The 27,017-nt window shown below is 54.1% G+C and overlaps 3 protein-coding genes across 7 annotated transcripts; 1 reads left to right on the top strand and 2 right to left on the bottom strand.

Annotated features, from left to right (window-relative positions):
• Positions 1 to 2,234: 2,234 nt before the first annotated feature.
• Positions 2,235 to 7,376, bottom strand: TWNK (twinkle mtDNA helicase). The gene is made up of 5 exons (XM_027595974.2): positions 5,497 to 7,376; positions 5,069 to 5,309; positions 4,810 to 4,917; positions 4,359 to 4,500; positions 2,235 to 3,493 (listed from the first exon to the last, which is right to left on the bottom strand). The coding sequence occupies exons 1-5, from the start codon at positions 6,737 to 6,739 to the stop codon at positions 3,173 to 3,175; spliced, it is 2,055 nt and encodes a 684-aa protein (XP_027451775.1). The 5' UTR covers positions 6,740 to 7,376; the 3' UTR covers positions 2,235 to 3,172.
• Positions 7,377 to 7,425: 49 nt separating this feature from the next.
• MRPL43 (mitochondrial ribosomal protein L43) lies at positions 7,426 to 8,751 on the top strand. Its single transcript, XM_027595975.2, has 3 exons — positions 7,426 to 7,633; positions 7,723 to 7,829; positions 7,943 to 8,751. Exons 1-3 carry the CDS (start codon positions 7,503 to 7,505, stop codon positions 8,182 to 8,184), a joined length of 480 nt encoding a protein of 159 aa, XP_027451776.1. The 5' UTR covers positions 7,426 to 7,502; the 3' UTR covers positions 8,185 to 8,751.
• On the bottom strand, positions 8,747 to 26,948 carry SEMA4G (semaphorin 4G). 5 transcript variants are annotated; one of them, XM_027595969.1, is made up of 17 exons: positions 26,924 to 26,948; positions 25,765 to 26,144; positions 19,538 to 20,017; positions 19,291 to 19,439; positions 18,996 to 19,058; positions 16,168 to 16,266; positions 15,927 to 16,020; positions 15,662 to 15,775; positions 15,297 to 15,466; positions 15,051 to 15,220; positions 14,607 to 14,751; positions 14,249 to 14,471; positions 13,752 to 13,867; positions 13,453 to 13,616; positions 13,221 to 13,282; positions 10,745 to 11,804; positions 8,747 to 10,610 (listed from the first exon to the last, which is right to left on the bottom strand). In XM_027595969.1, exons 3-16 carry the CDS (start codon positions 19,659 to 19,661, stop codon positions 10,975 to 10,977), a joined length of 2,523 nt encoding a protein of 840 aa, XP_027451770.1. In that variant the 5' UTR covers positions 19,662 to 20,017; positions 25,765 to 26,144; positions 26,924 to 26,948; the 3' UTR covers positions 8,747 to 10,610; positions 10,745 to 10,974. The 5 variants fall into 5 exon arrangements, with proteins under 5 accessions (XP_027451770.1, XP_027451772.1, XP_027451773.1 ...); XM_027595971.1 differs by having other exon boundaries at positions 8,747 to 10,606; XM_027595972.1 differs by having other exon boundaries at positions 15,297 to 15,379.
• Between the last annotated feature and the right edge of the window lie 69 nt (positions 26,949 to 27,017).

The following is a 27,017-nucleotide window of genomic DNA, read 5'->3' as shown; positions in this document are numbered from 1 at the left end:
GGGGCGGTTGAGGCCGCGCCCCCGACCCAGGGAGGGGAGTGGTCTGCCCAGCACCCCCACAACAGCTGACCCGGTACCCAGCCCAGCGGTAGCTCGACGGTGGCCTGAGGCTGCCCCTCTGGCCTCCGACTTCACAGCTTTCTGGATTTGGTTTTCGACTAGGGAAAGGGACGAGCAGCACGTGACCGAGAACTAAACTACCTGGCCGCCCTAACCAAGTTGACGATAGGGCTTTACTACCCCTGCCCTGCCCTGTAGGGAGCCAAACCGGGTCCACTCTCAGCTCATTCCCCAGGAACAAGGAAAACCCCTAGGAAGCAGACAAAGACGGCTCGGGTTTCACCAAAACAGACCCCGCCCCACCCTGCGGTCGGTCGGAACTGCCCCAGCAGAACCAGCACCTCCCCCTCCCCCGGAGTAGGTGTCTGCCCAGGTGAGCATGCTTGCCAGCTCTGGCCCCCCCCCACAAAGCATGGCCAGGCTTCCCCTTCGACTCATAAAGTTCCACCCACAGGCACAAACAGGAAGTTGCCCTGTATTGCACGGGGGCACCTAGGGCTCCCCCGGTGGCACCCAAGGCAGTCTGTGGGAAGGCACAGATTGTGGTATCTACGGGTATCTGGTCCATACTTGCAGCCTGAGTACTTGGGCAGCAGGAGTACAGTGAATTTCGGTCTCTTCTCAAACCCACCTGTAGTAAAGAAGCTACTAGAGGACCCAAGATGCCCCCTCACAGATAAAAATGACACTAAATCTGAGGATAGGGCTGCAGACCCAGCTGGACCCTGCTTGGCAGGCCCTTCCTGAACTCTCAGGGAGATTCTTAATATCCAATTGGATATAGGCAGAGCCTAGGTAATTTGCCTCAATCCACTCTGGTTGGGTATAGGGACAGTGGCTCCCAGGGACCTTACATAGGACCCAGGGATCCCCCACTGCCTTCTAGGCTCGAGACTCCTGAACATACTTTAACTAATCTTGATGTGAGGAGTTTAAGACAGGTGTGCAAAGGAATGTGTGTAGGGGGTGGGGCTGGGGGAGCATCAACTTCACCTCCCATCATTGCGGTTTATGCTGTGTGGGCAGTCTGCTAGGAGTGTAGGGGAAGACAGGCAAGTGTGTATCTATTCCTCTGTCCCCAGTTGGCAGAGACCTCACAAAGGCCCCCTAATGGAAATCCCTTAAGGATTTCCTGAGAACACACCAGGCATTCCCAGTAGACCAGAATCCTTAGAGGTAGGAATGACCTGGTGGTGTGCATCTGGAAGGTATGGCTGACGTTCAGTGTTACAGATCCTGGATGAGGCATAGACCAACCAGCGGCTGGGAATGATTACTGCAGGATTAGGAGGCCTGGCTCCAGCCAGTCTGGGAGAGACCCCCAAGAAGGGAGGCCCTGGAGGAGCTACCCTTCCCTCCCCCGCAGGTTCTTCCCCAGAGAACAGCTTTGTTCCAGGGTCTGTTTCAGGAGACAGTTGTAGCCACAGTTCTCACACACAACAGACCAGAGACCCCAGAGCCTTCCACAGGGCCCCAGAAGCAGCCCCCTTAGGTGGTCTGGGAGAACTTAGTAAGGCAGACCTGCTTCAAGGGAGCAGGAAACCTCTGCTCACCCTTACAAAAGCCTTCTCCCCAGCCCCCTCAGAACATCTTGCATTCTGACTATCCTTGCATGCAAATCTAAAGGGAAAATGGGACTTTAGGCTATCAGAGGAAGTGAGATGGGAAAGTGCCCTCATTTAGGACTATTTCTGACAAGGCCTCTAACTTTACAATCTCCTTCAGTACTTGTTAAAAATGAGGAATCCTGTACCTTTCCTCAGACCTTCAGAATTAAAAACATCTGTGTGCGTGTTTACTGGGGAGAGAGTAGGCCCTAGGTTCTGCATTTTTAAAGAGTCCCAGGAGTTCTGGCACATATGAACGTAAGAGAAATACTGAGTGTACAAGGACGAGGGAAATGGATGGGGAGCCAGATAAGAAGACACTGAGCATGAGTCCACACTGAGAGGTCAGTGAGTGGCTCGTATCACCTAGGGACAGCTGGTCAGGCAGGGCCTAGGCATGTGGCCCAGTGACCTACACCTCTGCCAGGGATCACATGGAGACCCTCAGGGGAGACAGGGATAAAGAGGCACCATCCTGTCATCCCTAAGCCAAGAAGAGGCGTAAAGGGATGTGTGGGTCAAGGCCCTTTAATGCCCCTGCTTCCTTGGGAGTGCAAAGCTCAAAGACTCCCTGTTCAAATCAAGAGGAAAATCCAGTTATAGACTGGGGAGACATCTGGTGGACAAGTAAGAAAAAACACAGAAACAAAGGCAATGGAAAATTTTTTTCAGTAAAACTAGAAAAGGCTCTACAAAAAGTCATGACTCTGTCCACTCCAGTGGTCTGAGGCAGCATAACATGGAATCAGTGTCCAGGTGGCAGGCACTCTGGGTTCACAGCTTTCTTCTCCAGCCAGCTTCCGTCTTTGGGGCCCTGATATTACATGGCCAAGCACCTAGGATCCAGTGGTAGTGAGTGCCACCACATGGCAGGGTCCAGAGTGGGCAGCAGAGTCTGATACCCACCGTATCACCCTGGGGCTCCAGAAACCTAAGCTGGAGTTTTGGCAAGAAGTCCTCTATTCCCTTCCAGGTTCAGGGGGCCTGAACCCAGGGCTTTGTACTCAATCTGCTCATTCCCACCACAGGCCTCTGTGTCTAATTTTCCCTCTGCTTGGGTCCCTCTTTCTCCAGATGTTCACGTGGCTCAATTCTAGGTCTTTAGGCCCCATCTCCAGGGTCCTCTGCTTAGAGATACCTATTCAGATACCTTAAACTAGCCTGTAACCATTATTGCATTACTGTTTTTTCTTCATAGTATATCTTGCTGTTTGAAACTATGTTTTGCATTATTTTTCTTGTCTCTCTTACCAGACTGCGGGTTCTAGAGAAGCAGGGACCTCACCTGTCTTGTCAGTGCTGTATATGGCACACTGGAGGTTCTCAAATATCTGTTAAATTGAATTCTCTCAGTATGGAATTCTGCCCCAGGTTAGGCCCCTCTGACTGAGGTGGGTCCCTAGCTTAGGACCACAGGACAGAGGTAGCCTTAGCAGAGGGCTAAGAAAGTCTGTGTCCCAGCCTGTTCTGTCAGGCTCATTTCAGTGTCCAGCTCTGCAGTGCCTTCACCTTGAGGGCTTGGAGGGGTCTGGCTGGTAGGGGTGGTGGGCCTGACCCAAGCAAGTCTCGGAGTTCTGGGGCACAGCCCCCTTTTTGCCAGAAGAAGGCTTTTTGGTCACTAGCCCATTGTCATCCTTGACCTTCTTGAGCCGAGCCTTGCTCTTTGGTGGTATGGAGAAGGTAAGAGAGCTCTTGTTGAATTCCAGTGGGAAGACACCTACGTCTCCATCAAAGCGGTTCTTGGACACCTGCAGATACCGTTTCCCTGGACCAGTTACCAGCTTCCTGTCCTGTAGAATCAGAACGTTGTCCGCTTCCTGGCTTGCCTGGGGGATGGGGGCAGAAGGAGGAAGGAGCATTGAGAAGCAGAAAGGAAGGCTGAAGGTCCAGGGAAGAATGGCAAAGCTCCCTGAACTACTGACCATGATCCTGGGGCCACTTGTCTCTCAGTTCCTTGACTACCTCACTGCCCCGGATTCCTCTGTTGTGACACTTCTCCTCCACAGCTCACCACCCCACTCAACCCCAGCTTCTTATCGTTCAGGTCTCGGTCTAAATGTCACACTTCATCAGAGACCATTCTTGATCCCCATAAAGAAAGAACCACCATCTTTGCACTTGTGTGTCACTCTCTTCCCTAGCTCCATGTTTGTTCCCTTGTGGCATAGTTTGTGCTCCTCACCCTGGATTCCCTGTGCCCAGCCCAGGCCTAGCATGTAACAGGCACTCAGCATAACCCTGGAAGCTCCAGGATCGGGTTGGTCCTGCTGCCCAGAAAGCCCTCCCATTTATTCGATTATTTAACACTTACTGGCTGCCAGAACTCAACCCGACCTCTTTTGATACCTCCTCTCCCCTCATGGGCAAGGAAGTCTCTCCAGATGTGCCAGGCTGACTCAGATGTTTCGTTGTTCCGCAAATACCTGTGTTGCCTATTGTAGCTCTTATACTGAGTTATAATCACTGTCTCACTATTTTCCCCACTGGACGATGTGAGCTCCGATGTGAAGGCAAAGGACCAACTATTATCAGCCTTTATATTCCTAGCACATGTGTTCCTCATGTCATGGCCCCAGAGGCAGCTGTCTCCTGCCTCTTGCAGGTGGACAGTCAAGATGATTTAAGGCTGAATGAAGGCCATCCCTGGTCACACCTGTGACCAAAGCTTGGGCTCCTCTAAAGGCCACTTACTTTGGCTGAACCAAAAATTGATGCTGTCTGCAGTTCCTTATCATCATCCTCCTTCCGGGGATGAATGACCAGTGTCACATGGCAGCTATTGTCTGTTGCAAACTTTCGAAAGGCCCCAACGATGTAGTCTTGAGCGGCAATCCTACCTCAACCCCATCAAAGTAAAGACATCATCAGACAGAGAGAAGAACAAGAACATACCCATACTCTTGATTCATTCACATCTCCCCACAGACCGCCCCAACCCACTCTACCCAAGGACTCACACTTAGGTCCCTATCCATACTTCCTACTACCACAACCCACACCTCTATGAGACAGAAATACATATGGGGTGGTGTGTGCAAACACACGTCAGAAAACAAAAGAGTACAGTGTGCGTGCCTAGGGGCCAACTGCGTGAGAAGAACTGCGTGTTCAAGTGGGTTCCAGAGAGACAAGAGGATGTCACCTGTCTGTGGACAGCTGCTCATGCCCCATCATGAACTGCAGATTGTCGATGACCACATGACAAATGTCATAGACGTATACTGCATGTTGCATTGTGTCTATTACAGTCCTGGGAAGAGGAAAAGGCAACGAATTCAAAAGTCAATTATAAGTAGTCTCTTTAAACCATCCCAGCAAAAAGCCAACATTCCTGAAAATTCTGTTGGGATCTCTTCTCCTGCCCTTCCATTCTTTGAAAACCCTAGGCCTTGGAATCTTACCTGATGCTCTGCTGCCCATGAAAAGTCATGAAATAGAGAGGCAAGTCCTCAAAGCGGTCTGCCCACTCGTCGTATTTGTCCAGTTGCTCTTCTAGCCGCCCCACAGCGAACTGTGTCAGCATGACCCGGGCTAGTCTCACGTTGCTGATCTCAAAGCTACCCCAGAGTGTGTTTACCCCCTGGGTACACAAATCCAGGGCATACTCACTGATGAATGTCGTCTTTCCACTGCCAGTTGGCCCTGCAGGGGGGTTGAACACAGACCTGGGTGAGGGAGGAAAGTTCTACCCTTAAAACCAAGACCTGGAGCAAGGGCTTCAAAGTTGGGAGAAGCCTCCTCTTTAACATTTGCCATGGCCCAAACCCACATGCTTTTGTCACCTGATCCTTTGCCTCTTACCCCAAGTAGTGATTTCCCAAGGGCTCACCTGTGAAGACTGTCAGCTCACCCTTCCGATGTCCCTTCAAGAGACGATTGAGGTCTGGGAAGCGGTTCCAGCGGATGCCAGCTGCCTGCTCCACATTTGACAGTTCTCCTAGCACCTCCTCCCGAAGCTGCCGGAAAGACACGATAGACTTGTGCCAGGCAGGCAGGGCAGTACGCAGAATACGAGAAAGATTTAAGCCTCGGTTCAGGGCCTCCAGGGCACGGGGCTGCTGGTCCCCAGGCCGCACCAACGAGCATCGCTTGGGATTCAGTTTTCGGGCAAACAACTTGGCAGCTTCCCAGGACCGAAGGTCATCTCCCAGCCAGAGCACAATACGTCGAAACTGTTCAAGGTAAGGGAGCAAGGCAGGGGGTAAGCAGGCAGTTCCTCGGGGTAGGGCCAGGGTGGGCAGTCCTGTGGATTGGTTCAAGGCCAGGCTGTCCAGCTCTCGACCTGTCAGTACCACCTCAACATCTCGCCGACTGATCAGTGGTAATCCAAACAGATTGTGGTAGACACCAGGCCGGGGAATGGTGGTTTCCTTATAGTGCACTTCATCTCCCTGGCCTTCAGCACTTAGTAGCTTCAGGCCTCTTAATCCCAAACCTCCAGGGGAGAGCCAAGGGAAGACAAGGCTTCGAGCAGGCCGCAAATACCGCACACTGAAACGCCTGAGTGCGTCATCTGTCACTTTGGTAAGGCCAAACATCACACGAGCCAGCTGGGCCTCCTCTGGTTCGGGCAGCTCCCAGAGAGGTATGGCTCGGTCCCAGATCCTCCGGACCTCCTCACTGTCCTCAGCTTCTGGGGCCTCACCAAGCAGGACCCCCTCTCTGGCCCCATCCCCTCGCCCCTCCACGCTGGCCTGGAAGTCTTCCCAGCTCCCCTCTGCTAGGCTGGTCATGCAGAGAAAGCGGCCTGTGGTCTTGTCAATGAAAAGGCTGAAGGAAGCAGTAGCACCAGTTTGGTCCTTGAGCTGCAAGGCCTTCACAAACGGGCTCGGTGCCCGCAGGCAGCTGTGGCCATCCTGGAAGGGGATCGCATGTGCCCGCAAATACTGGCGGATTTCAGTTGCAGTTACAGGCAACACTGGTACCTCCAAGGCTGGGAGAGCGTCCTTCCTGTACCGTCTTCGAGGAGAGCCTGGGACCAAGCTTCTGGGCAGGCCCCTCCGACCCATCCACTCCCCACGCAGGAGTAGCAGGATACGGAGGGGGTACCCACCTCGAAGGAGTACCCACATTCCTAGTCAAATCGAGGAAGTCACTAATTGAAATGCTTTCCGTCCCTGGTTTCGGTGCCTTCACTAGGTCAGACCCTAGGGATCCTCTGCACAGCACACTCTACAGAGCCCACTCGAGGTGGCTTCTTTCTAACAACTTGTCCCTCATAAACATCTCTCTGAATCCTCTTCAGCCCCTCTGCATTGCTACTTCACATCTATGCCCATCTTTCACGTCCGTGTGCCTCTATCCGGCTCTCTACCTCTAGGGTCCCGTACCGCCACCGCCTCACCTCTTCGATCCTCCACACTGCCCCTCACCGCTCTACTTTCCCTAGATCATCTCTTCACCACTCCCGCCGGGTCAGGGGATCTCCCCGTCGTTCCCATCTCTACCGCCGCCTGCGTTGTTCCTGACCCCAACGCGCAGCCCCCAAGGGGAGGCCCTCTTCGCCGCTCCTTCCCTCAAAGGGGACTCGCCACGACCAGAGCGCCACCGGGCGGCTCCCGCCAGTCCCCGCGCTCACCTCGCCCCCGCGACCGCGTCCTCCCTCGGCTCTACTGACAGAAGCTGCGCTGCTCGCGACCCTGACCACGCGTCACTACCCTCCCCTCGCCCCTCTCGCCCGCAACCCGGGTCACTGGCACGCCTCGCGCCATGACCGCGGAAGCAAAACTCCCGGCCGCGGGTGTTCCCGGAACCGGAAGCCTCGGCGTTCGTCTCGCCTCCCCGCCCGCCCCCCAGCCCCTCCAGGCCGGTCTGGGCTACCTGGGCGCTGCACCCATGACGGCGCGCGGGACCCCGAGCCGCTTCCTGGCCAGTGTCCTCCACAACGGGCTGGGGCGCTACGTGCAGCAGCTGCAGCGTCTCAGCTTTAGCCTCAGCCGCGATGCGCCGTCGTCTCGTGGCGCCAGGTGAACTGGGCAAAGGGCGCGGGGTGCTCTCCGGGCTGAGGTCGCCCCGGGTCAGGGGTCGCTGTGCTTACTCTTCTCGGCTTCCTCAGGGAGTTCGTGGAACGAGAGGTGGCCGACTTCGCCCGACGGAACCCGGGGGTCGTAATATACGTAAACTCGCGGCCGTGCTGTGTGCCCAGAGTAGTGGCCGAATACCGTGAGTGGGGCGGGGCGAGGGCTGGAGGGGTGGAGACTGGGCCCGCTCGCCTTCCTCTGGTCTGACCCCTGCTTCATCCGCTTCCTCTCCCCCGACCCCCTTCCTTCCGCCAGTTAACGGGGCAGTGCGTGAGGAGAGCATCCACTGCAAGTCAGTCGAGGAGATTGCGACGCTGGTGCAGAAGCTGGCGGACCAGTCGGGCTTGGACGTGATCCGCATCCGCAAGCCCTTCCACACGGACAGCCCTAGCATCCAGGGCCAGTGGCACCCCTTCACCAACAAACCGACAACGTTGGGTGGGCTGCGCCCGCGAGAGGTCCAAGATGCTGCCCTAGCCCAGGCGCAAGTGCCATGAAGAGTTGCCCACCAACTCCAATACCCAGGCTTTGGACTCTTACCCCAGTGGAGGTGGTTCTTCCTCTTTGGGTTCAGGGGATTCCAAGTCCACACAGGCAGATAGAGCCCACCAAAAGGGAAACTGACGCCAAAGCTTTTGCTTGGGATAAAGAAGAGCTGTCTTTTTGTTGCTCATGAGGCAGGGCACTGACTGTTAGTCTCCTAATTCTTCCCCATTTGATATCTCTGAAACCTGACTCTTCAAGGATATTACAGGCATTTATTTCTGAAATCCAGATTGATAACAGTGATCTTAAATCCCAGCGAGTGCTTTCAAGATTGGGATCTGAAGAACCCCCCGTGTCCTGTTTCTGTAACCATTGAGCTAGAGAGCTAGCATCTTATACCCTGCTGTGAACCTGGCATTAGGATAACCACTTTATATCCGTGTGAATGTTTAGATTAGAAAACTGAGGTTAATAAACTTGTTCGAGGGCACCTGGGTGGCTCAGTCGTTAAGTGTCTGCCTTCGGCTCAGGTCATGATCCCAGGGTCCTTGGATCGAGTCCCACATCGGGCTCCCTGCTCAGCGGGGAGCCTGCTTCTCCCCCTGCCTCTCCCCCTGCTTATGTTCCCTCTCTCGCTGTGTCTCTCTCTGTCAAATAAATAAATAAAATCTTTAAAAAAAAATAATAAACTTGTTCGCGGTTACACTTGAGGTCTTCAAAATATGTGTAGATTTTAAATATAACCTCACTTTTCCTTATCCCAAAACCAGAAGCGGACCATATAACCCTTCAGGATGGTTAGTACCAAAGGCCACGTGATTAATCTAGTCCTGACCCTTGGAGAGTGATTCTCAGGTTAGATCTGTGGTAACAAGCTTGCCTTTGTCCTAACTATTCCCCAAGACAGGCTCCTCTGCAGAAAGGAATTCATGTTGTCCTTTGTTGGGGGAGGGGAGGTACTGAAAAGCTTGTGGACGAACAAGAGAAATGATAAACAGGGAGCATCTTCTAGGCTCAGCTAAAACAAGGGGGAGGAATGGTGAGGAAGAGAGTCAGGAGGTAAAAACCTAGAAACCTTTGTATGAATTCTTGAACAGTTGTAATTTTGTTTGTCATGCCCTTATCACCGTGCTCAGTGAGTGGTGAGAGCCCTATAAAGGCCTGTGTACCTGCCCAGGGCAGCCAGATGGAAGCTGAGGATCCCAGTTTTCTCTGCAAATGGTTTTATGGGGAGCAGAGCCAACCCTGCAGCACTGTTTCCATAGGCTCAGAAGCCTGCCCCCTGGTGATCAGGGAAGGCCAATCTAGACCAAGCGGAACACACATAGCTGTGGGGAGAGAGGGTATTTATTAACCAACAGGAGGGGGAGGAGCTGAGCCCAGGCTCCCCACTCTGTCACATGCCTGTTCTGCCCACCTGGGTGGTGAGTGGGGGCATCTCTAAATAAGTATAGCCGTTCTCACAATAAATACATTCATTGTGGGGTGGAGGTGGGAGAGATTGGGTGAAGGGCAGTAAAAATCCGTGGGGATTCCACGTTCTCAGCTACAAAAATAACAGTCATCCTCACCCAAGGGGAACGGGGGAGCTCATTCAGGATTTGATTGTCCCATATGGGCCTGGAGACTTTAGAGGCCCCTGGACCCTGAAAGTGCCCCGGTGAGGTAGGACAGGGATGGGAGCCAAGCATCCAAACTCCCAGCCTCTGCCCTTTGCATAGTTCCAAGAACGGGCTTCATGTGCCAGGTGAGACATCAGATCTCCTCCCCCTGCTCTGGTCTAGGGGTAGCAAATGCTTGGTCCCCAAAAGGGAGGCTGGCTCATTGCAGTGTTGGTCACCCATCCTAGGGAAATGTCTGAGAGGACAGCCGAACAGGAGAGGGCTCTCCCTCTGAAACGTCCATGGACCAAACCCAACAGACACAGGTCCGGGGCAGCAAAGGGAGGCTCAGAAATGCATGTGGAAATGTAAGCACATGTGCGTGAAGGGACATGCCTGGGGCTCTGTCTGTCACTCTTGAGAGTGACCAAGGGGGTGGGGGGTCTGACTCACGAGGGCTGCACATTAAGGAAGAAGAGGGGAATGACACAGTCTCACAGTCTTACCTCCCCAGGCTGGCCTGTTCCCAAGCTCTTGCCAAAGAGGTCACCACATGGGGCTGGAACTAGGGGAGAGGACTAGATAGGATGGGATGTGGCAATTGGAAGGGTACCCAAAGTCCAGGAGAAATGAAACACAAGAATGCACCGGGAGATGGGGGTGGGGGCCCTGCAGCCCAGCTGACAGACATTCATCCATGTGCATGTGTGAATGTACGCAGGGCTCAGGTGGCTCTGGTGGCTGGCAGAGGTCTCGTCTGGTTTCGGGACCGTCCAGCACATAGGGCCATGCAGAGGGTGGTGACATTGAGGTCATCTGGACCTGCAGAGCCCTGCCTGGGAGAAAGAGGAAGGGTCTGAGCAGACAAATGGGGCAGGAGGATGGCATCCTCTCCTCCCAAGTGCTTGGGTTAAGGGAATAGGAATTGGGACTGGGTCTACAGAACACCAGGTCCTGAGGGAGTACCCACCTCTGAGGAGCACCGGTTGGCCTGGGCTGCTCACAGATGGGTCTGTGGAGACTGAGGAGGGGGCTTTGGCTGGGCCTGACTCGGCCAGCCCTACAGGGACATCAAAAAGTTGGGAGAAGGGCCTGGAGTTGAGGGGGGACTGAAGGTAGAGTGGCTGTGTTGGGGAAGCAGCAGCCCAGCCTGGGGCAGACAGGCTGGCTTGGAAGAGCATTTGTCCTAGGAGGCTGCGCTCAGACAGAGCTCTCATCCAGGTGCTCTACGAGCTGCGTGTGTTTCCTCTTCTCCAGGATGCGGCTGAGCTCCTCGGCAAATGAGCAGGGCCCTGCTGGCGCTCCATTGTTGCTCTGTCTCAGGAGCACGTAGCTGTTGCCATTCATCCTGCGCAGCCGGCTGGGCAGAGCCACCAGCCCATTGGTCAGCTCAGCCGGTGGGGGTGGGGGTGGTGGAGGCGGTGGGGCTGGGGCTGCCTCCCCAGGGATGATCTGGAGGCAGCCACCTTCCAGTCCCCCAGGCCCCTCCCCATCATCACCCTCATCTTCCTCTCCAGGACACTGGCCTGAAACAGTCTGCAACTGCACAGCAGAGCCCCCTGCCCGGCCAGCCCGACCCAGAGAGTATTTCCTTCGATGCCCTCGTCTGCCTCCCTGAAGACAGGCCACATAGAGGAGGGAGGAAGCTAGGATGAGGCAGAGGCCGCCAAGTGTAGCGATGGCTAGCACATAGAGCAGCCTCACGTCAGGGGCCAGCTGTGCCCCAGGCATGGCAGGGGCTTGTGGAGCTGGGGCAGGAGTGGCTGGCCGGACTGTGAGGCTGTAGGAGGCCAGCAGGGTGCGGAGGCCATTCTCCTCAGCATAGCAGCCATAGTTGCCACTGTGCTCAGGCTGTATGTCTGTCACCAGCAGCCCATCCACGCCCACGCGGTAGCCATGCTGCCCATCACTTAGGCCCATGCTCCCATTGAGCAACCACAAGGCCCGGGCCAGGTTGGATGGCTGGTCACAGGGCAGGAGGACATCATCCCCTCGGAGCACAGAGCGGGTTTTCAGTGGTGGTGGTGGCCCTGGAGGGGGGTGAGAAACAGGAGTGGTCAATGCTTGTCTATCTCAGGGAGGGCATTAGAGATGGCAGGCCAGATGGTTCACTGTTAGCATCCCTAGCACCAAGCACAGACTCCGGAATCACGGTGACAACTGACCAAGGTCTCCTGTGCTCATGCTCCCATGTAAGGTTCGCACTGGCCCTTCCCAGTGGTTTCAATTCCTGGTGATTTGTAATCTTGACCTCCAGCCCAGGGTTCTCTCCTGACTATCAGACTCTAACATCTTCCACCTGCAGGGCATCTCCGTGTGAGGCCTCTTGGACATAACGGCACAGGAACTAAGGCCAAAGCCTCCCTCCCAAACTATATCAGGTCTTTTCCTTGAATTGTCATCACAGTGAATGGCACCACTAGCTACTCAGCTGTTTAAGTTAGAAAGAAACCTGGGAGTCTCCCTTGCCTCTCTCTCCCCCTCACCATTGTATCTAACCCTCACCAAGATTCTGCTTCCAGAATCCATCTCAGACCTGTTCACTTCTCTCCTTCCCCAACTGGGGAAGCCGGCCCACTCTGGCCCCCATCTAATCCATTCTCCATGCAGCAGTGGGGGTATCCTTTTAAAAAACACCATATTGATTATGCCGCTCCCCTCCCTCAACGTGGCCCTTGCCCACTTCTCCAGCCCCTCCTCAAACACACCAAGCTCATCTGCCTGCTGTTCCTTCTGCTCGGGTGCGGCCCCCCGCCCCCCCCCCCCCACGCCCTCCACTGGTTCACTTGGAGGAAAGAGCACAGCAGTGATGAAAAGCACAAACTCGAGTCAGGCCGCCCGGGGTCAGGTTTGAATTCTGACCCTGCCACTTAATAGCTTATTAATTTTGGGTGGTTTACTTATTCTCCCTGGACCTCAGAGAGATTGCCCCTCATGGGGATGGGGATCGTGGCACCTGTCCCCCAGGGATGCTGGGAGAGTAAGTGAGACCGTGTGTGTAAGTGTTCAGTCAACACATGTCACAAGTACTCAGTACATGTTCACTGTGGCGATTAACTTCTGCTCTTCAGGCATCAGCTCAGTCATCTGATTTTCCTCAGGGAAGTACCCATTATCTTTCAAACCCTTGTCATAGTTGTTAGTATTCCTTTTGTAACAAAAACCAATGAAATAATTATTTGGGTGATCATTTAATTGTCTGCCCCCCCCCACCACCCAACTTGGCTCTAAGCTCCAGAAGTGACAAAGACTTCCCATCTTGAGCCTGTCTCCTCATTTATGGTTCTTTTGGGCAACAACCGTCTGTGAAGCGCTTACTCTGCCAAACTCTGCTGGGACGTCCTGGATGAAAGCCCACAGACGCAGCCGTTCGGAGACACACATGCACAGGTAAATGACAATCGATGTAGAGAGGACAGGCTGTGCAGCCTGTGAAGGTCACTTACCTGTGTCCCTGTTGCCTTCACAGCCTCGGTTGCCTCTCTCCATGTCCTGTATCAGGGCTGTCCTGGATTCAGGAACAGGGGAACTGAGCTTTAGTTTTCCCCAGCAGCAGCATCCATGAGGCTGTCGCCAACTGCCCCCACGTCCCCCACAGCTGGCAGGCCTTCCTCCTCCCCTCAGGCCCTGATTCCCTGCTCACATGGGACCCTCACCACGCCCCCCACCACCTCTCACCTGCTCCCCTGGGACCTGCTGAATATGGTGCAGGCATGGGTGCTGGGGTCCCAGCCACAGTAGGGGTCCCGGGCCAGGATGCAGTCATAGCAGGAGCGGTAGCGGGAGCAGCTAGACAGTGGTAGCTGGATGACTCCACTAGGGGCCCCCACATAGAGGCTATGCTGGGAGCCAGAGAGCAAAGCTGGTTGGCAACACCGCCAACTCCCACCTACAGACACACATGGCCACTGCCCAGCCACCCACTCCCTCCCCCTATTCTGGCAAAGCCATATTGAGGGTCATGAGTCAGAGGCTACCTGCATTGGAGAGATGACCAGATTTTCCACAGACTGGGGCTCCTTGAACACTTGCGTCTCTTCGATAATGTGCATCCCAGAGCCCAGCACCACGGCCTTGTGGATCCAGCCATCGACTGGTACGGAGTGGGCAGAGGGTCAGAACCCAACAGTGGAATCTGGTTTTGGTCCCCTGCAATAGCCTAAGGGGAGCAGCTCGGGAGTCATGAGATCAGGGACAAGGATTCAGCCGGTAGCAGTTCCTCAGGACACTGGGAACTCTGGGCTAGTCATGGCAGAAATGATTAGTGATCAGGGTCAAATATCACTGTGTTTGGTGACAGGAGTCAGCAGTTACCCAGAGCCAGTGGTCATCGGGGACCAGTAGTGAGTGTTCAATGAAGAATCAACATCAATGGCCACCAGGGTTTTGTGATCAAAAGTCATCCAGGGGATTAGCGGTCAACGGGGATCAAGGACTCAGTTACCAAAGGGCTCAGACCAGGGGTCAGAAGTACCTGTGCCTAGAAAGAGCAGGTCATAGGTGGGCCCGGCAGGCGTGGTGACAGGCGTCCCTGTGAGGTGTGTATAGCGCACATTGCGCTTAAGCAGCAGGGGCCGTCCGCGTGTGGGCAGCACGGGCCGGGCCATCAGTGGGTGCAACTTCACAAAGTCCAGGACCAGGGATGGCAAATCCTGGGATGAGTTGTAGCCTCGGGTGCGCAATGAATCTGTGATGCACTGGGGTGGGGGACGGAGGTGGTGAACCTCAGGAATCTACTGCCTGCCTGTCCCCCGCCACCCCCAAGGCTAGATCCTTCTGCCCCTCCCAGGGGTTCTGTCCACCCAGCGCCGACCCTAGGCTTGGGCACTCACTGAGCCAGGCCGGGGCTCCGGCACCCCACCCTCATAGCGGCCCCAGCGCCGGGCACCATCCTGGTATTCCATGTAGGGACCTGCGAAGACAGCCTGCACCTCGGCCAGGTCATAGCGGCAGATGGCTGAGGCCTCTAGGGTCTTCCTAGGAAGGGACATAGGGGAAGGGGCTGAGCCACACTGAGTGGAACCTGCCCCCCTGCCACCTGCCCAGCCTGGAGCCTGCTGTTACCCTGGCCGACCCCAGCTCTAGGCCTCAGGACCTCTCCAAAGGTCAGTAGGCCACTGTGGCCTCTGGCCCCAGGCTAACTGGGTGTACCTGAAAGTCTCTCTCTGCAGCCAGCCTCCCCACGAGGGATCCTATCGTATCCTCACTGACCTCTGCTCAGCCCCCATGCTGTCCCCAGTTCCTCCTCTCCCTCTCCCCACTGTCCCTGCACTGACCACTGTGTGGTCAGCGTGAAGGCCGCATAAAAGTGCGTGCGGGCTGAGGTGTCAGCGTCCAGGCTGCAGACAGCACGTAGCGTCTCATACTGGGGTATGTGGCAAATGAGACGCGCCTTTAGGAAGGAGGTCCACTTCTTCTGCAAGATCTTCTTTCCTCCCAGGTCTCCCTGGGGAGGCAGGGGCACGGGGTCAGGGTCAAAGGTTCAGCTTCTACACTCTTGCCCTGGACTTGGTCCTACTCACCTTGCACACACGGGCCACACGGGCCACACGGTGGCTGTTGCGGCTCTGAGCAAAGCTGTTGGGGACCTCGTCAGTGGCACGCTCTGTGAAGAAGTAGTAAACCTTGTCGTCATCACCCACTGTGCTGGCCTCGCTCTCTCGCACCAGGACAGAGAAGACAAACTCAGCATCTGTGGGTTGGACAGTTCAAGTGGCCTCTGAGACAGGCTGGGGATCCCCTCCACCACTACCCCTCAGTCAGCACCACAAAGGAATAGACAGGTTCACCTGGGAATTTAGGGAGGGGACGGTCAACTGCCCAAGGGAGTAAAAATAAATAGTCCCCTGCCCCCCTCCCCCAGCATCCTGTGCCTCAATCTCCTGACCATTGAGCCAGTGCATCGGTGCCTCCTCAGTCCTCAGGGCGTGCGGGTGGCGGCTCCGGCGGATGTCAGGGATGCTCCGGAATTCATACCGTGTGGCTGTGTAGAGGCCTCCATCTGGAGCAGAGACATGCCAAGCGTGAGACATGTCACATACAACAAGGCACATAACATACACGGGTGGCAAGTCCTAGCAACGGGATCCATGTCCCACAAATAGCATGCTGGTGGGTGAGGGGCCGGGGTGGGGAGGAGACAGCATGTTCACCAATGATGAGGCCTGTGAAGCCACGGGCTGGGTCGTAAGGACACTTCTCCTTCCCCTCTTCAAAGCTTGTTGGCAAGGTGAAGGCCTCAGCATCCTGGGGGAATATGGGGCCAGAAGTCAGTGGTCTCCAGGACAGGCAGGGGTGTGGCCCAAGGTCAGACCAGTATGGGGCCACGGAGGGCCACAGACCAGGGGCCAGGGGCCTGGGACCAGCAATCAGGGCTGGGGCAGGCATACTCACAATGGCTGCACAGAGGGGCTGGAAGGCATGAGTCCCACATGCGTAGAAGTGGGTGGCGTTGAGCCGCTGAAAGAATCGCACGTGGTTGAAGCACTCCGTCTGTGGGGTGGGTGGGGGAGGGCTGTGAGCCCCCAGCCTGCTTAGAGGCCTTTTCCATTAATCAATCCAGCTTTGTCGTCCAGCTCTTGCCCCCACCACAGGTCATGGTTCTTTCTGAAATCCCAGTGGGCCTGCTCACTGTCCGGAACACAGACTACTCCCTGGCACTCACTGTCCTTTGGCTTCCCAGTGGCATGAGCCCTCTTCTTGCTTCTCTCTCACTGTCAGGATTACCTGAAACACTTAGCCAGCTTCTCCTGCATTTCCCGCAGGCCCCTGCATCCCCAGTTCTGGGGCCCCCAAGGGCTCCCGCCGCCCTGAGATGCTTCTCTCACATCTCCTTCTCAGCAGTGCCCCCGTCCTGGAGCCCCCACATGCCCTCTGGGGTGACACTACCAAATCTATCCCCAGGCTCTGGCCCTCTCTCCCTCTGATGGCCCACGGACACATCAAACTCACATCAAACTCACCTCATCACAAACCAAGCTCATTCCGTCCTCCCTAACCCACATCTTCCCTCCTAAACCTGTTCATCCAGTCTTTCCCACTTCACTCCATCCATCCATCCTATTACTCAGTCGAGATACCAGGAGTCAGCCTTGCTGCCTCCCACTCCCTCACCCCACATTCAGTCCTTCTCCAGGAGTCTTTGTCGTTAAGTGTCTCCTGATGTGGTCCACTTCCCCTTCCCCTCCACCACCCTAGTCCACGTTACCACTGTCACCTCTTCCCTGAACAAATGTAGGGACTGCCTGACTGTTCTCCCAAGCCTCCGCCACTCTATAAAAGCTACCTATTTATCCAGTGAATGAGGAATACATGTATGCAGTGTAAAATTCAAAAGGTACAAAGGGATATGTTGTAAACAGAGCATCTCCTTTTATCCCTGTTGCCTTCAAAGGGGACTGCTGTTACTGTTGTCTGCAGTCTCCTTCCAGAGATATTCTACCCATCAGCACCCTCTGGCAACCCACTTTCCAAGGTGTATTTTAAAAATGTAAACCAAATCATGTCACTGCTGTATTTAAAAAAAACTTTGGTGGCTCACCAGAGTCCTGAACATGGGGTTGCACCACTTCTGCCCCTGCATGATAGGGCTCTGCCCCTTCCTCACCCCCTCCAGCCACACTGCTCTTCTCTGCCCATTAAATGCCGTAAGCTGAGACCTTGACTAACACTGCCTTGTTAATGATTCTTCCTCCTGCCTGTTACCCAGGGTTTGAATCCACGCAGACCTCTTTGTCTCATCCCATTCCCTCCCTCGGTGTATCTGTCCCTTCTCTCCACTAGCCTGCTCAGGTCTCCCTCCTCCGACCCCCATGATGCTCCCAACCCCCATTGTCTTTCCTGCCTCCAGACTCACTCTATTTTAATCCTTCTGGTGCCTGGGGCAGGATTAATATTCCTGTAGTAGTGTTTCCCCAAGATGTTTACATAAGAAAAGGGGGGTGAGGGAGGAACTCTGTGGTCAAATAAGTTGGAAGCCATGGCTAAAACTTGCCTTTCCAGGGGATTTTTCAGAGCCTTAAAGATGTTGCTGTGCATTGTGGGATTGAGCATACAGCACTTCCCAGACTCATGTGAGCATTAAGCCCTTCTTTTGAAAATCAGCGTTCCTCAGAACATGCTTTGGGAAGTGTTCTCCTAAGGCTTTGCTACCTCAAGTGTGGCTTGGGAACCGGCAGCATCAGTTTCCTCTGGAAGCTTGTTAGAACTGCCAAATCTTGGGACCTTCCCCAGGCTTACTGAGTTAGCATCTGCATTTATAACATACCCTGGGGCTTCATGTGCACACTAAAGTTGGAGAGTCTATAAAGTACCAAGTAGTGAGGGTGTCCGTTGTCACAGGGTAAAAGCCATCCCCCGAGCTGGGCACTTACAGTGCTCTGTGACCTGGGTTCCACTTGCCTCACCAGCCCCCCCCTTCTGCCCATGCCGCAGGCTGTACCAGCAGGCATCTTTGATGGAGTCTCTTAGAGGTGCCTCTTTAAAGTTTTATTTGTTTTATTTTCGAGGGAGAGAGCATGAGCAGGTGGAGGGGCAGAGGGAGAGGGAGAGGGGAAGCAGACTCCCTGCTGAGCGGGAGCCCCAGGAACCAGAGGAGCCGAGTGGGGTGAGTGGGGAGTCCGAAGCAGGGCTTCATCCCACGGCCCTGAGATCATGACCTGAGCTGAAACTAAGAGTCAGACACTCAACCTGACTGAGCCACTCGGGCGCCCCTGGGGATGTGTATTCTTAAAAAGCTCTCCAGAGGCATCTATTCCATAGCCCGACCTGGGACCCCTGCAGACACCCTGTTCTTTAGCCAGAAAGAGTAGTAATTCACTACCACCCCTCCATGGTATACCGGGTACCTGAGCGATTCCTTGACCAAACCTCATTTTTTACATCTGTAAAATGGAGGACAAAACTACTTCATAGGGTTATTTTAGAATTAGGAGAGATAACAGCTAAGTCAGCATTTACTAGAGATTACTTATTGCTCTCATGATTATTATTCAGGAGCCCAGAAGAGGTTAAGAGGCCACTATGGGCCAAGCCAGTAGGTCGCCAGATGCTTGGCTTAGAAGTGCTGCACCTAGGGCCTGCCACTCCATCTACACTCACGTGTTTGTTGTGGTTGCTGCAACTGACTGGCTGATCCATACCTCTCCATCTGTGTCCCCACCAACCCTGACATTACCAAATGAAGAGAAGGAAAGGAGCTGGGGACAGGGCAGACCACATACCTGGTTGTTTTTCCCCTTCTGATGACATCTGCTTTGCATCTCTGGGGAGGCCTCCCAGCGGATCTGGAGACGGGGAAAGGAATGGGCTGATTTGCTAACCCCAGTTCCCTTGTCTTTCACCATTGTCTGTGGGACCAGGTGACAGGACTGCAGGAAACAGGGGAAACTGGGGTACAGAAGTGTCAGGAGTGCCATTGGATGGTAAAGGAGACCTGGCTTGGGAAGGGCAGTGCTATCTGACCAGAGGGCTATAAAGCTGGAGACCTTCCAGGTACTCCAGGCTCTGGGGGCTAACCTCTTTGTGAGCCCCATCTCCTATGTCACGGGCATTGAGAGAGAACAGGGCACCTCGGGCTCCAACCAGCAGTCTTGCGGAGGATTCCTCCAGTAGCAGTGTTGAGTAGTTCTGGGCTTGACCCTTGAAGTGCCGGGTCCTGGAGAGCTCTGGAGAGTGGGAGCAGTGAGCCCGGCCCTGGGGCTGCCTCTCTACTCCCAGACCTGGCTCCCGCTGCCTTTCAAAGTTGGGGGGAGGGGTGTCTAACCTTCATAGGGGATGGTCATCCGCGGGGTGGCATCTAGTTCTCTGGATGGCCTCCGCAGTGAGGGTCCAGGGACTGCAGTTGCTGTGAGGAAGCTCAGGAGGAGGGGCCAGAGCCTCCCCCACATTTTCCTTGGGAGGCCCAGACCAGTAAGACCCCCAAGGGGAGCCAGGGCCAGAGTCACAGGGGATGATGGGAAGAACAGTCACGGGGGTCAAGGTCCAGAGAGGTCACTTGGAAGGTCAGGGGTCATGGGGCCAGGGAGGGTCCTGGAATCGAGGGGACATGGAATCACAGGGTTGTGTGGCCATGGAATCCCAGGTTAGAGGTCAGAGGGAGGGATGGATCACACACTGCCTTTCTGCATCAGATACAAACTCCATGGTGGAAGGGAGTTGTAGGGTCATACAGGGGTTGTAGGTCACTGATGGGGTCACCCTGCCCCGACAGAAGGACTAGTCCTGGTTCTCTGAGGTCTGTTTTCTGAAGAAAGAAACAGGAAAAAAAAAAAAAGCTCTTTTATCTGTGTGTGGGTAGAAGGTAGATGGCATTACCCGCAGACTTCAGGGGGCACTGGTGGGAGAAGGCCCACAGAATCCCACATCAGGATCAGCTCACTGTCATTCTGTCTACCTCTCTGCTCTGATGCAAGCTGGGCAGAATTTGCCCTCCTTACAAGACCCTAGACTCCTCCCAGCCCAAACCCAAAGTAATGGCCCTCCTCTGACCAAGTCAGAAGCTAAGCTAGGTCTCCATCTCGACTAGAGCTCCGTTTCAGGGAGAATGCCTTCTCCTACCAACAAAGAGACCAAACTTGGGACCGCAGCTGCCCCTGCTGCCTGCGGGGGTGCCTTATGCAAGAAGGCTGGGCAGAGACATTTAATGGGCCTTTGTTTATTTTATCCTGTTTTCCCTTTGTTTCTTCTTCTCCCTGGCCTGAGAGCTCCCTCTGGAATTTCTCTTTAATTAGACACTTCTCCTCCTCAGCATTCCTCTCCGAGGGGGTGCACATCTCTACTCTGCCCATGCGAGTCTGTACTGCACCCTCTGGCCTAGGCATCCACACATGCCCCTACCTGCAAACAGTCACTCATAGACATTGGGGGGTTGGCATCTGGGCCCCCCTGGTTGCACAGGTGTAAAGTCTGTGCCAGAGGCTCTAGTGTGCAAGACCAGTTGAGACATAAGCAACGTGGAAAAGGTGAATGATAAGATCCCTGAGTTCTTGGCCACCTCCCCTGGCACATCTTGGAGACTATTCCCACACCGGGACACTCAAGCCAACCAGTTGCGGATGGGGTGGAAGTAGGTGGCAGGCCTTCTGTGACCCCTGTAATAGGCCTGATCTCTGAGGTGGCTCTTGAAAGCTTCCTTGACTGGGCTGGGTATGAAGGAAGCCTGACCCACCCAATCTCATCAGACACCCACAGACAGGGCCACAGGGGCCACTGGCCTCTCCCCTCTTTTCCAGGTCAAATATTAACTATGTGGCCTTGAAGAGAAGGGAAGGACCAGGAACTGGCCAGAGGGAGAACAGAAATTTGGAGCATTTATTTATGAGGTAAAGGTCAGCACTGTAGTGGTCAGAGCCCAGAAGGGGAGAATGTAGTATGAGTGGAGAGAAGAGGGTCCTTGGACCACAGAAAGGGCATCCACCCCTCGTGTGGGGGCTGGGCAGCAGGAAGTCCCAGGCAAACTGCCCATGCCCCGCCTCTCATTGTGGAGGCACACCTGTTTACCTTTGGGGCCTCCTATTTGCTTAGTGCAGAAGCGGGGGGAGCCCTATGGCTATGAGGTATCAGTCCCTAGGATTGGGCAAGAGGAACACACCCCAGGTCAGAGGAACCACTCAGAGTGTGGTTCATGGCAAAAGTCACACATAATCCAGAGAGGGGTGATGTGCATGCAATAGGTTCACATACACACATGTTCACAGAAGGACTGTGAGCACATGTACTCACAGGAGAGTCATGCAAACATACATTCACAGGGAGGTTTGTGCATGTATATGTTCATATAAAGGGCCTGCCAGATGTGTTCATACACATTGACAAATCAGGTTGTATTCACATATTCATATCCATTCATTCAGCAGGTTACACAGCCTCAGAGATTGACAAGGAAGGTTATAAACCTACACATGTGCATATGAAGGATTGTACACCTATTCACAGAAAGGTCCAGCACATACACACATATGTGTAGGGACATGCACACAAACCCAATACAGTAGGTCAGGCATGTTCATGTTCATAGAAGGGTCAAGTAAATGTGTGTTCACACAGTACTCAAACACACAATTACATGTATGCAGAGACAAGCGTATGTACAAACAGGGGTCCAGTTCTCACTGCAGGCTTGGAGGCTGCCAGTATCCACTGAGGTGCAGAGCAGACCCTCCCTCCCTTCCCGAAAGTCCCAATTTTAAGGCCAGATTCTAAGTGTGTGTGTAGTGATGTGGGGAGGCATCTGACCTCAGATGCTCGGATGGGATGGGCCTCTCTGCAAAGGACGGAGGGGGTACCGAACCCAGGTGAAAGGAGGCCCCTAGCTTTAGCAAAGGAAGGATGGAATGGGACGTTTAACTTAGCGCTGGTCTACTCCGATGTATATACTGCTGTTCTAGATGTGGGAGTTGGACAGGGGCTCTCAACCCCCATTTAACCTGTTGGGAGGGAGGGCGGGGCTAAACGGGGGGGCGGAGCTGCTGCCCTCCCTCCCCCAGTGGCCACAAGGCTTCAAGGTCTCCAGTCCACACCCCACACTCCACCCCCAGTTCCACAGTTTGGGTTCCTACCCAGGGCCAGCCCCCTGAACTCTGGTCACCTTCCGACTATTAGATCCTAGGGCTGAAGAAACTGAGGAGGGGAGACACCCCCTCCCCCCAAAACAGGATCGATGTTGGATCAGCAGGCTCTCGACCTTCATCCCAGATGTCCACCTGCTTAGTGTAGGCGGCATCCCCCTCTGCCCAGTAGGATGGCCGTCTTTCTGGCCTGAGAGCCCCTCCCCCGCTACCCTCTCTTCCACCATCCTGGACGGTCCGCGCGTCTTCCCTCTCCTCAGATCTAATCTCAGTCTCTACTGCTGCAGCTCGAGGACAAGCTCTCCTTCGATCCCGCCGGACGCCAGGAGACGTGACCCAGATCCCAGGGAACACTGTTCGCCACGCGGGTCCCCGCCCCGCGCCGGTCCCCGACTCCGCGGTGGCGGGTCTGCGCCCAGTACGGCCCGAGGCCTGGCCCGCGCCCCCCCTCCCCGCCCCCAGAGCCTTTATGCAGGACCCGGAGACTTGGCTCTGAGAAAGGCCTGGCCCAGCGTGGAGGGTGGAATGGACGTGGGGAAGGCCTGGCCTGGCCTCCGCCCCCCGGCCCAGGCCCCGCCGCCGCCCGCACTCCCTGCCTCTCTCACCTTCGCGCTCCGATCCCTGGCCATAGAGACGGCGAGGCGCTGCTCCGCGGCCCCACAGCACCAGCTGCGGGAGGAAGGGGCCGCGGCCGGAGGCAGGGCGGGGGTGGAGGCGGAGCCGGGGGTGGGGCGGGGGCTGGAAGGCGGGGCCAGGGAGGCGGGGCCGACTGGGTGGCAGGCAGGGAAGGGCGCCGCTCTCTTCTTTTATGCCCCCCACCCTACACAATAGAGAAGGTTTGAGGCCAGACTCCCACGGCCTCCGGGCTTCTGGCGTCCTCCGCCCCCAAGGGCCGTGGCCTCCGTATCGCCCCCTGGTGGTGGCCTCATCACGCCGTGCGCCCTCGACAGGCTTAAAACCCACCTTCTCTCCCCTCTAGCCCTAGGACCCCTCCGACTTTACTGTTGGGGACTGACAAAACTGTTCTCTGGGGGCTTAACTTTCCGAGGGCCCTCTAACCTGTCTTCTAATCTGGACCTCACTTCTTGCGCGCCTGCCACTCTCTTCTGCTCTCTGCCTAGGGTGCAGTGGGCCACAGTAGGTGGAGGCCGAGCGTTGGGGCAGCTCTGAACACAGAACAGGGCCTGGATTCCCAGCTCAAGAGCCTCCAGCTGCTTGGTCCTTCAGCTTGAAGTCTGAGTGGGTCAGGCTTGGTGGGATGAAGTAACGGCCTGAGCAGAAGTTCACAAAGACAATGCGGTTTTTCTGGATAAATAAGCCACAAGGGTTTGCCCTTGTCCACTCAACCAAACCTTATGGTAACTGGGATTTACCTCCTCAGGGACTGGGTCACTCAGATAACTGCCTTCCCTTCCAGCTCATGAACATCATTCTTACTCCAGGTCTTCCAGTTAACTCTCCTCATAGGCAATCAGATATCCTGTCCCTCCTAGGCTCAGTCACCTCACCTAGAAGCAATCTAGGAAGCCCCCCTCAGAATCAACTTCCCAACCAGGGGTCCAGGATGGTCCTCCCATGCAACCTTTGGTGCTGCAGTTTCCTGGCAACTCGGGCTATACCTTTGCCTCATGGCCTGTTAAAGACCCCTCTAGGGTTTTAATCAAACCGGGGCTCTAGCCGTGACCTGGCCTGATCCTCCCCCTCCCTCATCCATGACATTATTGTAATGGGCCGAAGAGCAGGACTAAAATGCTGAAGGCTACAGGGACATAGGTAACAGACTCTTGCATGTGCCTGAGAGTCTGAGCTCTGGAGAGGCAGGGGGTAGGAGAAGAGGCAGATGCACATTGGCCTGAAGGAGGGTGCACAAGATTCAAATGGCTCTGTCATTATTTAACTAAAAGGACCCTGGGAAAGACATGTCACCTCTCTTTCCTGAATTACCCAAAGCTCCGTTTGGCACTTCATCATATACAATCTCATAGCTTGGGCTGCTGTGTGTGACTGCAGATTGCTAGACAGCAGGGCCCACGCTACACTCCCACCTCCCCCAGCACTCTGTAAATAGGATGTGTGTATGTGAAGGGGGAGGTAGCTGGGGAGAAATGCTTGTGTTGAAGTGTACACACACTCTTACAAAGACTACCCAGCTTCATTTTAAAAACTGTACCCTCATTCTACCCTGAGGGATTAACAGTGCCATTTTATAGATGAGAAAACAGGCTTTAAGAGGTTAAGTAACTGGCCTTGAAATTCATTCTTGTGTTTACAGATAATCAGTACTGGAAAAGCCTGAGAAGAGGGAAACAGGGTAAACCTGAAGGGGAATTATCAAAGGCATAAATGTGCAGTTTTGTGCACAGATGTGTATTGGGGGAGTAGGCAGAAAGGAAGGGGTGTGAAAGAGAAAAGTGAGTTTAATGTGATGAGATGGGAGGGTTCCTAGTGGGAAACAGAAGGGAGAAGTCAGCAAATAGTTGGGAGACACCACAGAAGAAAATCCCAATAGATGAAGGAAGTCCAAGCTGGGAAGCCCAGGAAAGACATGGCTAAGAAAAATAAATCTGCAGTCCTGTGGGAAAGTGGATTGGGGGTGGCGGTGACAGTGGAGGGAGGGCAGGAAGACTGCTAGCTCCACAGTACCAGACAGGAGAGAGATTAGCCTGCAGGGCCCCAGTGGGCTAAGGGATACAGCTCCTCAGGTTCTCACAGAACTCACAGTGCCGACTTCAGGTACCTGTGCAGCTGTAGTGATCTGGAGGCAGGTTTAGCATCACACTCGCGCCTACACTCTGTGAGGCAAGCCTTCCTCCTCAAAGGTGCCCTGACAGCCAACTTATAACCTCACACGTTTCACATGAACAAAATGTGTAAATTACAATGCAGAGTTCCAGTATGGCACTTGCATAACTGTAGCTGAGCAGTTACCTAAGTATCTCCGATAATATAGATTTACATCACAATCCATTTCTTTCTGCTGTCCTTCCACTTGAGAACCTAATGATCAGATGGGACAGCAATTAATGGAACTTTCTCTAGGAAGACCCTCTGACAATGCTCTTCTCTGCAAATCAAGCTCATAAAATATGAATGAGGGGAATACTGACAGTGGAAGAGACTCCAAATCAAAGGAAGAAATGAATCCTAACCTAGCCATGAGTTTGTGTCCTGGGATACAGGCAGGGCATTCCTTGAGCAGGTTGTTACTAATCCTTAACGTCACTATCCTGGCTGCTTCACAGGGCGGCTGGGAGACGATCCCATTTGAAAACCTTCTGGTGTACTTCACAAGCACAGAACATAAAACGTAGTTTTGTTTTTGCTAGGCTATTCTCCCCAACTCCGCTGTAAGAAAATGGCTGTTGTTCTCAGCCACCTACACACCAGTGTTTGGTTCCAGGCTTCGCACAGAGCAGTTACTCACTGTATAGCAGGGATCCTAGGTGAAGGGGGTAGGTATGAACTCCTGAAACTTGAGCAGAGGTTCCCTGAGGCAAAGAACTCTGGCCTAGTCAAGTTGTCCTGCTTCCTGTTCACTGTGGCAGCATTTCTGTTCCTGCTTTGCCATCTCCACCTCTGGTTTGCCCAGCACTCTCCCTTTAGGTGGCGTGATCTTTATTTGGGCCAAATATATAGCTGAGGTGCTTCTTCAGTAGGGACTGTCACCAGGGCACCAATGCTGTAGTCTCACTGTTCCACTGTGCCTCAGAAGCCTGTTTTGCCTGTTAAGTTTTCCTCCCAGCCAGTCGTCTTGGAGTCAGACCCAAAGCTGGGCCTTCTGGTTTGCCCTCTCTTGACTCCAGCCTGGTGAACGGTTAGCAAGGAAAAGGGAGTGTCAGGACATGTCGACAAATGATGGAAAATCACCACCCACCACCCCTTCTCAGCTTTAGCATGCTGAGTCCTAAAAAAGCCACAAACTTATATATACAGATACATATATATGTGTATACATATATATACATATATATATATTTTTTTACCACGAGAGACAGAGCTGACAGAGAAGCCTCTGGAGCTGCCTGTCAGAAGGAATAGAGCACACCCACACTACCATTTTAAGGTATGGTTTGCTTAGATGTCAGTGAACCCCCAAGTGCCTTACATTCAACTTTTTTTTTTAAGTAATCTCTACATCCAACATGGGGCTCAAACTCACAACACGAGTAGCATGCTCCACTGACCAAGCCAGCCAGGTGCCCCTCCTTAAGTTCAATTTTAACTGTCATCTGAGAAGAGCTTCAAATTAGAGCTAAATAATAATACCTAGCATATATGCCAGGCACCTTGCTAAGTACTTTTCATGCATTAGCTCACTTGATCCTTATAAGCTCCGAGATAGACACCATTATTATTGCTTTCAACAGAGGAAGAAACTAAGGTTCGGACAGGTTAAGTAACTTGCCAAAGATCAAATGGTTGGTATGGTCAATCTGGGATCTGAGGTCAGGACTAAGGTCAAGGTCAAGACCCTTAACTTGCAAAAGGCTATGTTGCCAGGATCCCAGTACTTAAGGCAATGTCTTTGTTTTCGTCTGGCTGTTACTCCCTCACCCTTCTACCCCAGTCAGAAAAATGCTCACAAGTGTTCTTCTCCAAACCAGCCTGTCAGAAGGAAGAAAGAAATACTGGCATGGTTCTGGAACCTGAGGCCTCTGGCAACCATGCCTAGCCCTT

The sequence above is a fragment of the Zalophus californianus genome, chromosome 15, assembly GCF_009762305.2.
Source record: "Zalophus californianus isolate mZalCal1 chromosome 15, mZalCal1.pri.v2, whole genome shotgun sequence".
Lineage (NCBI taxonomy): Eukaryota > Metazoa > Chordata > Mammalia > Carnivora > Otariidae > Zalophus > Zalophus californianus.
This window is presented reverse-complemented; position numbering and strand designations above follow the sequence as displayed.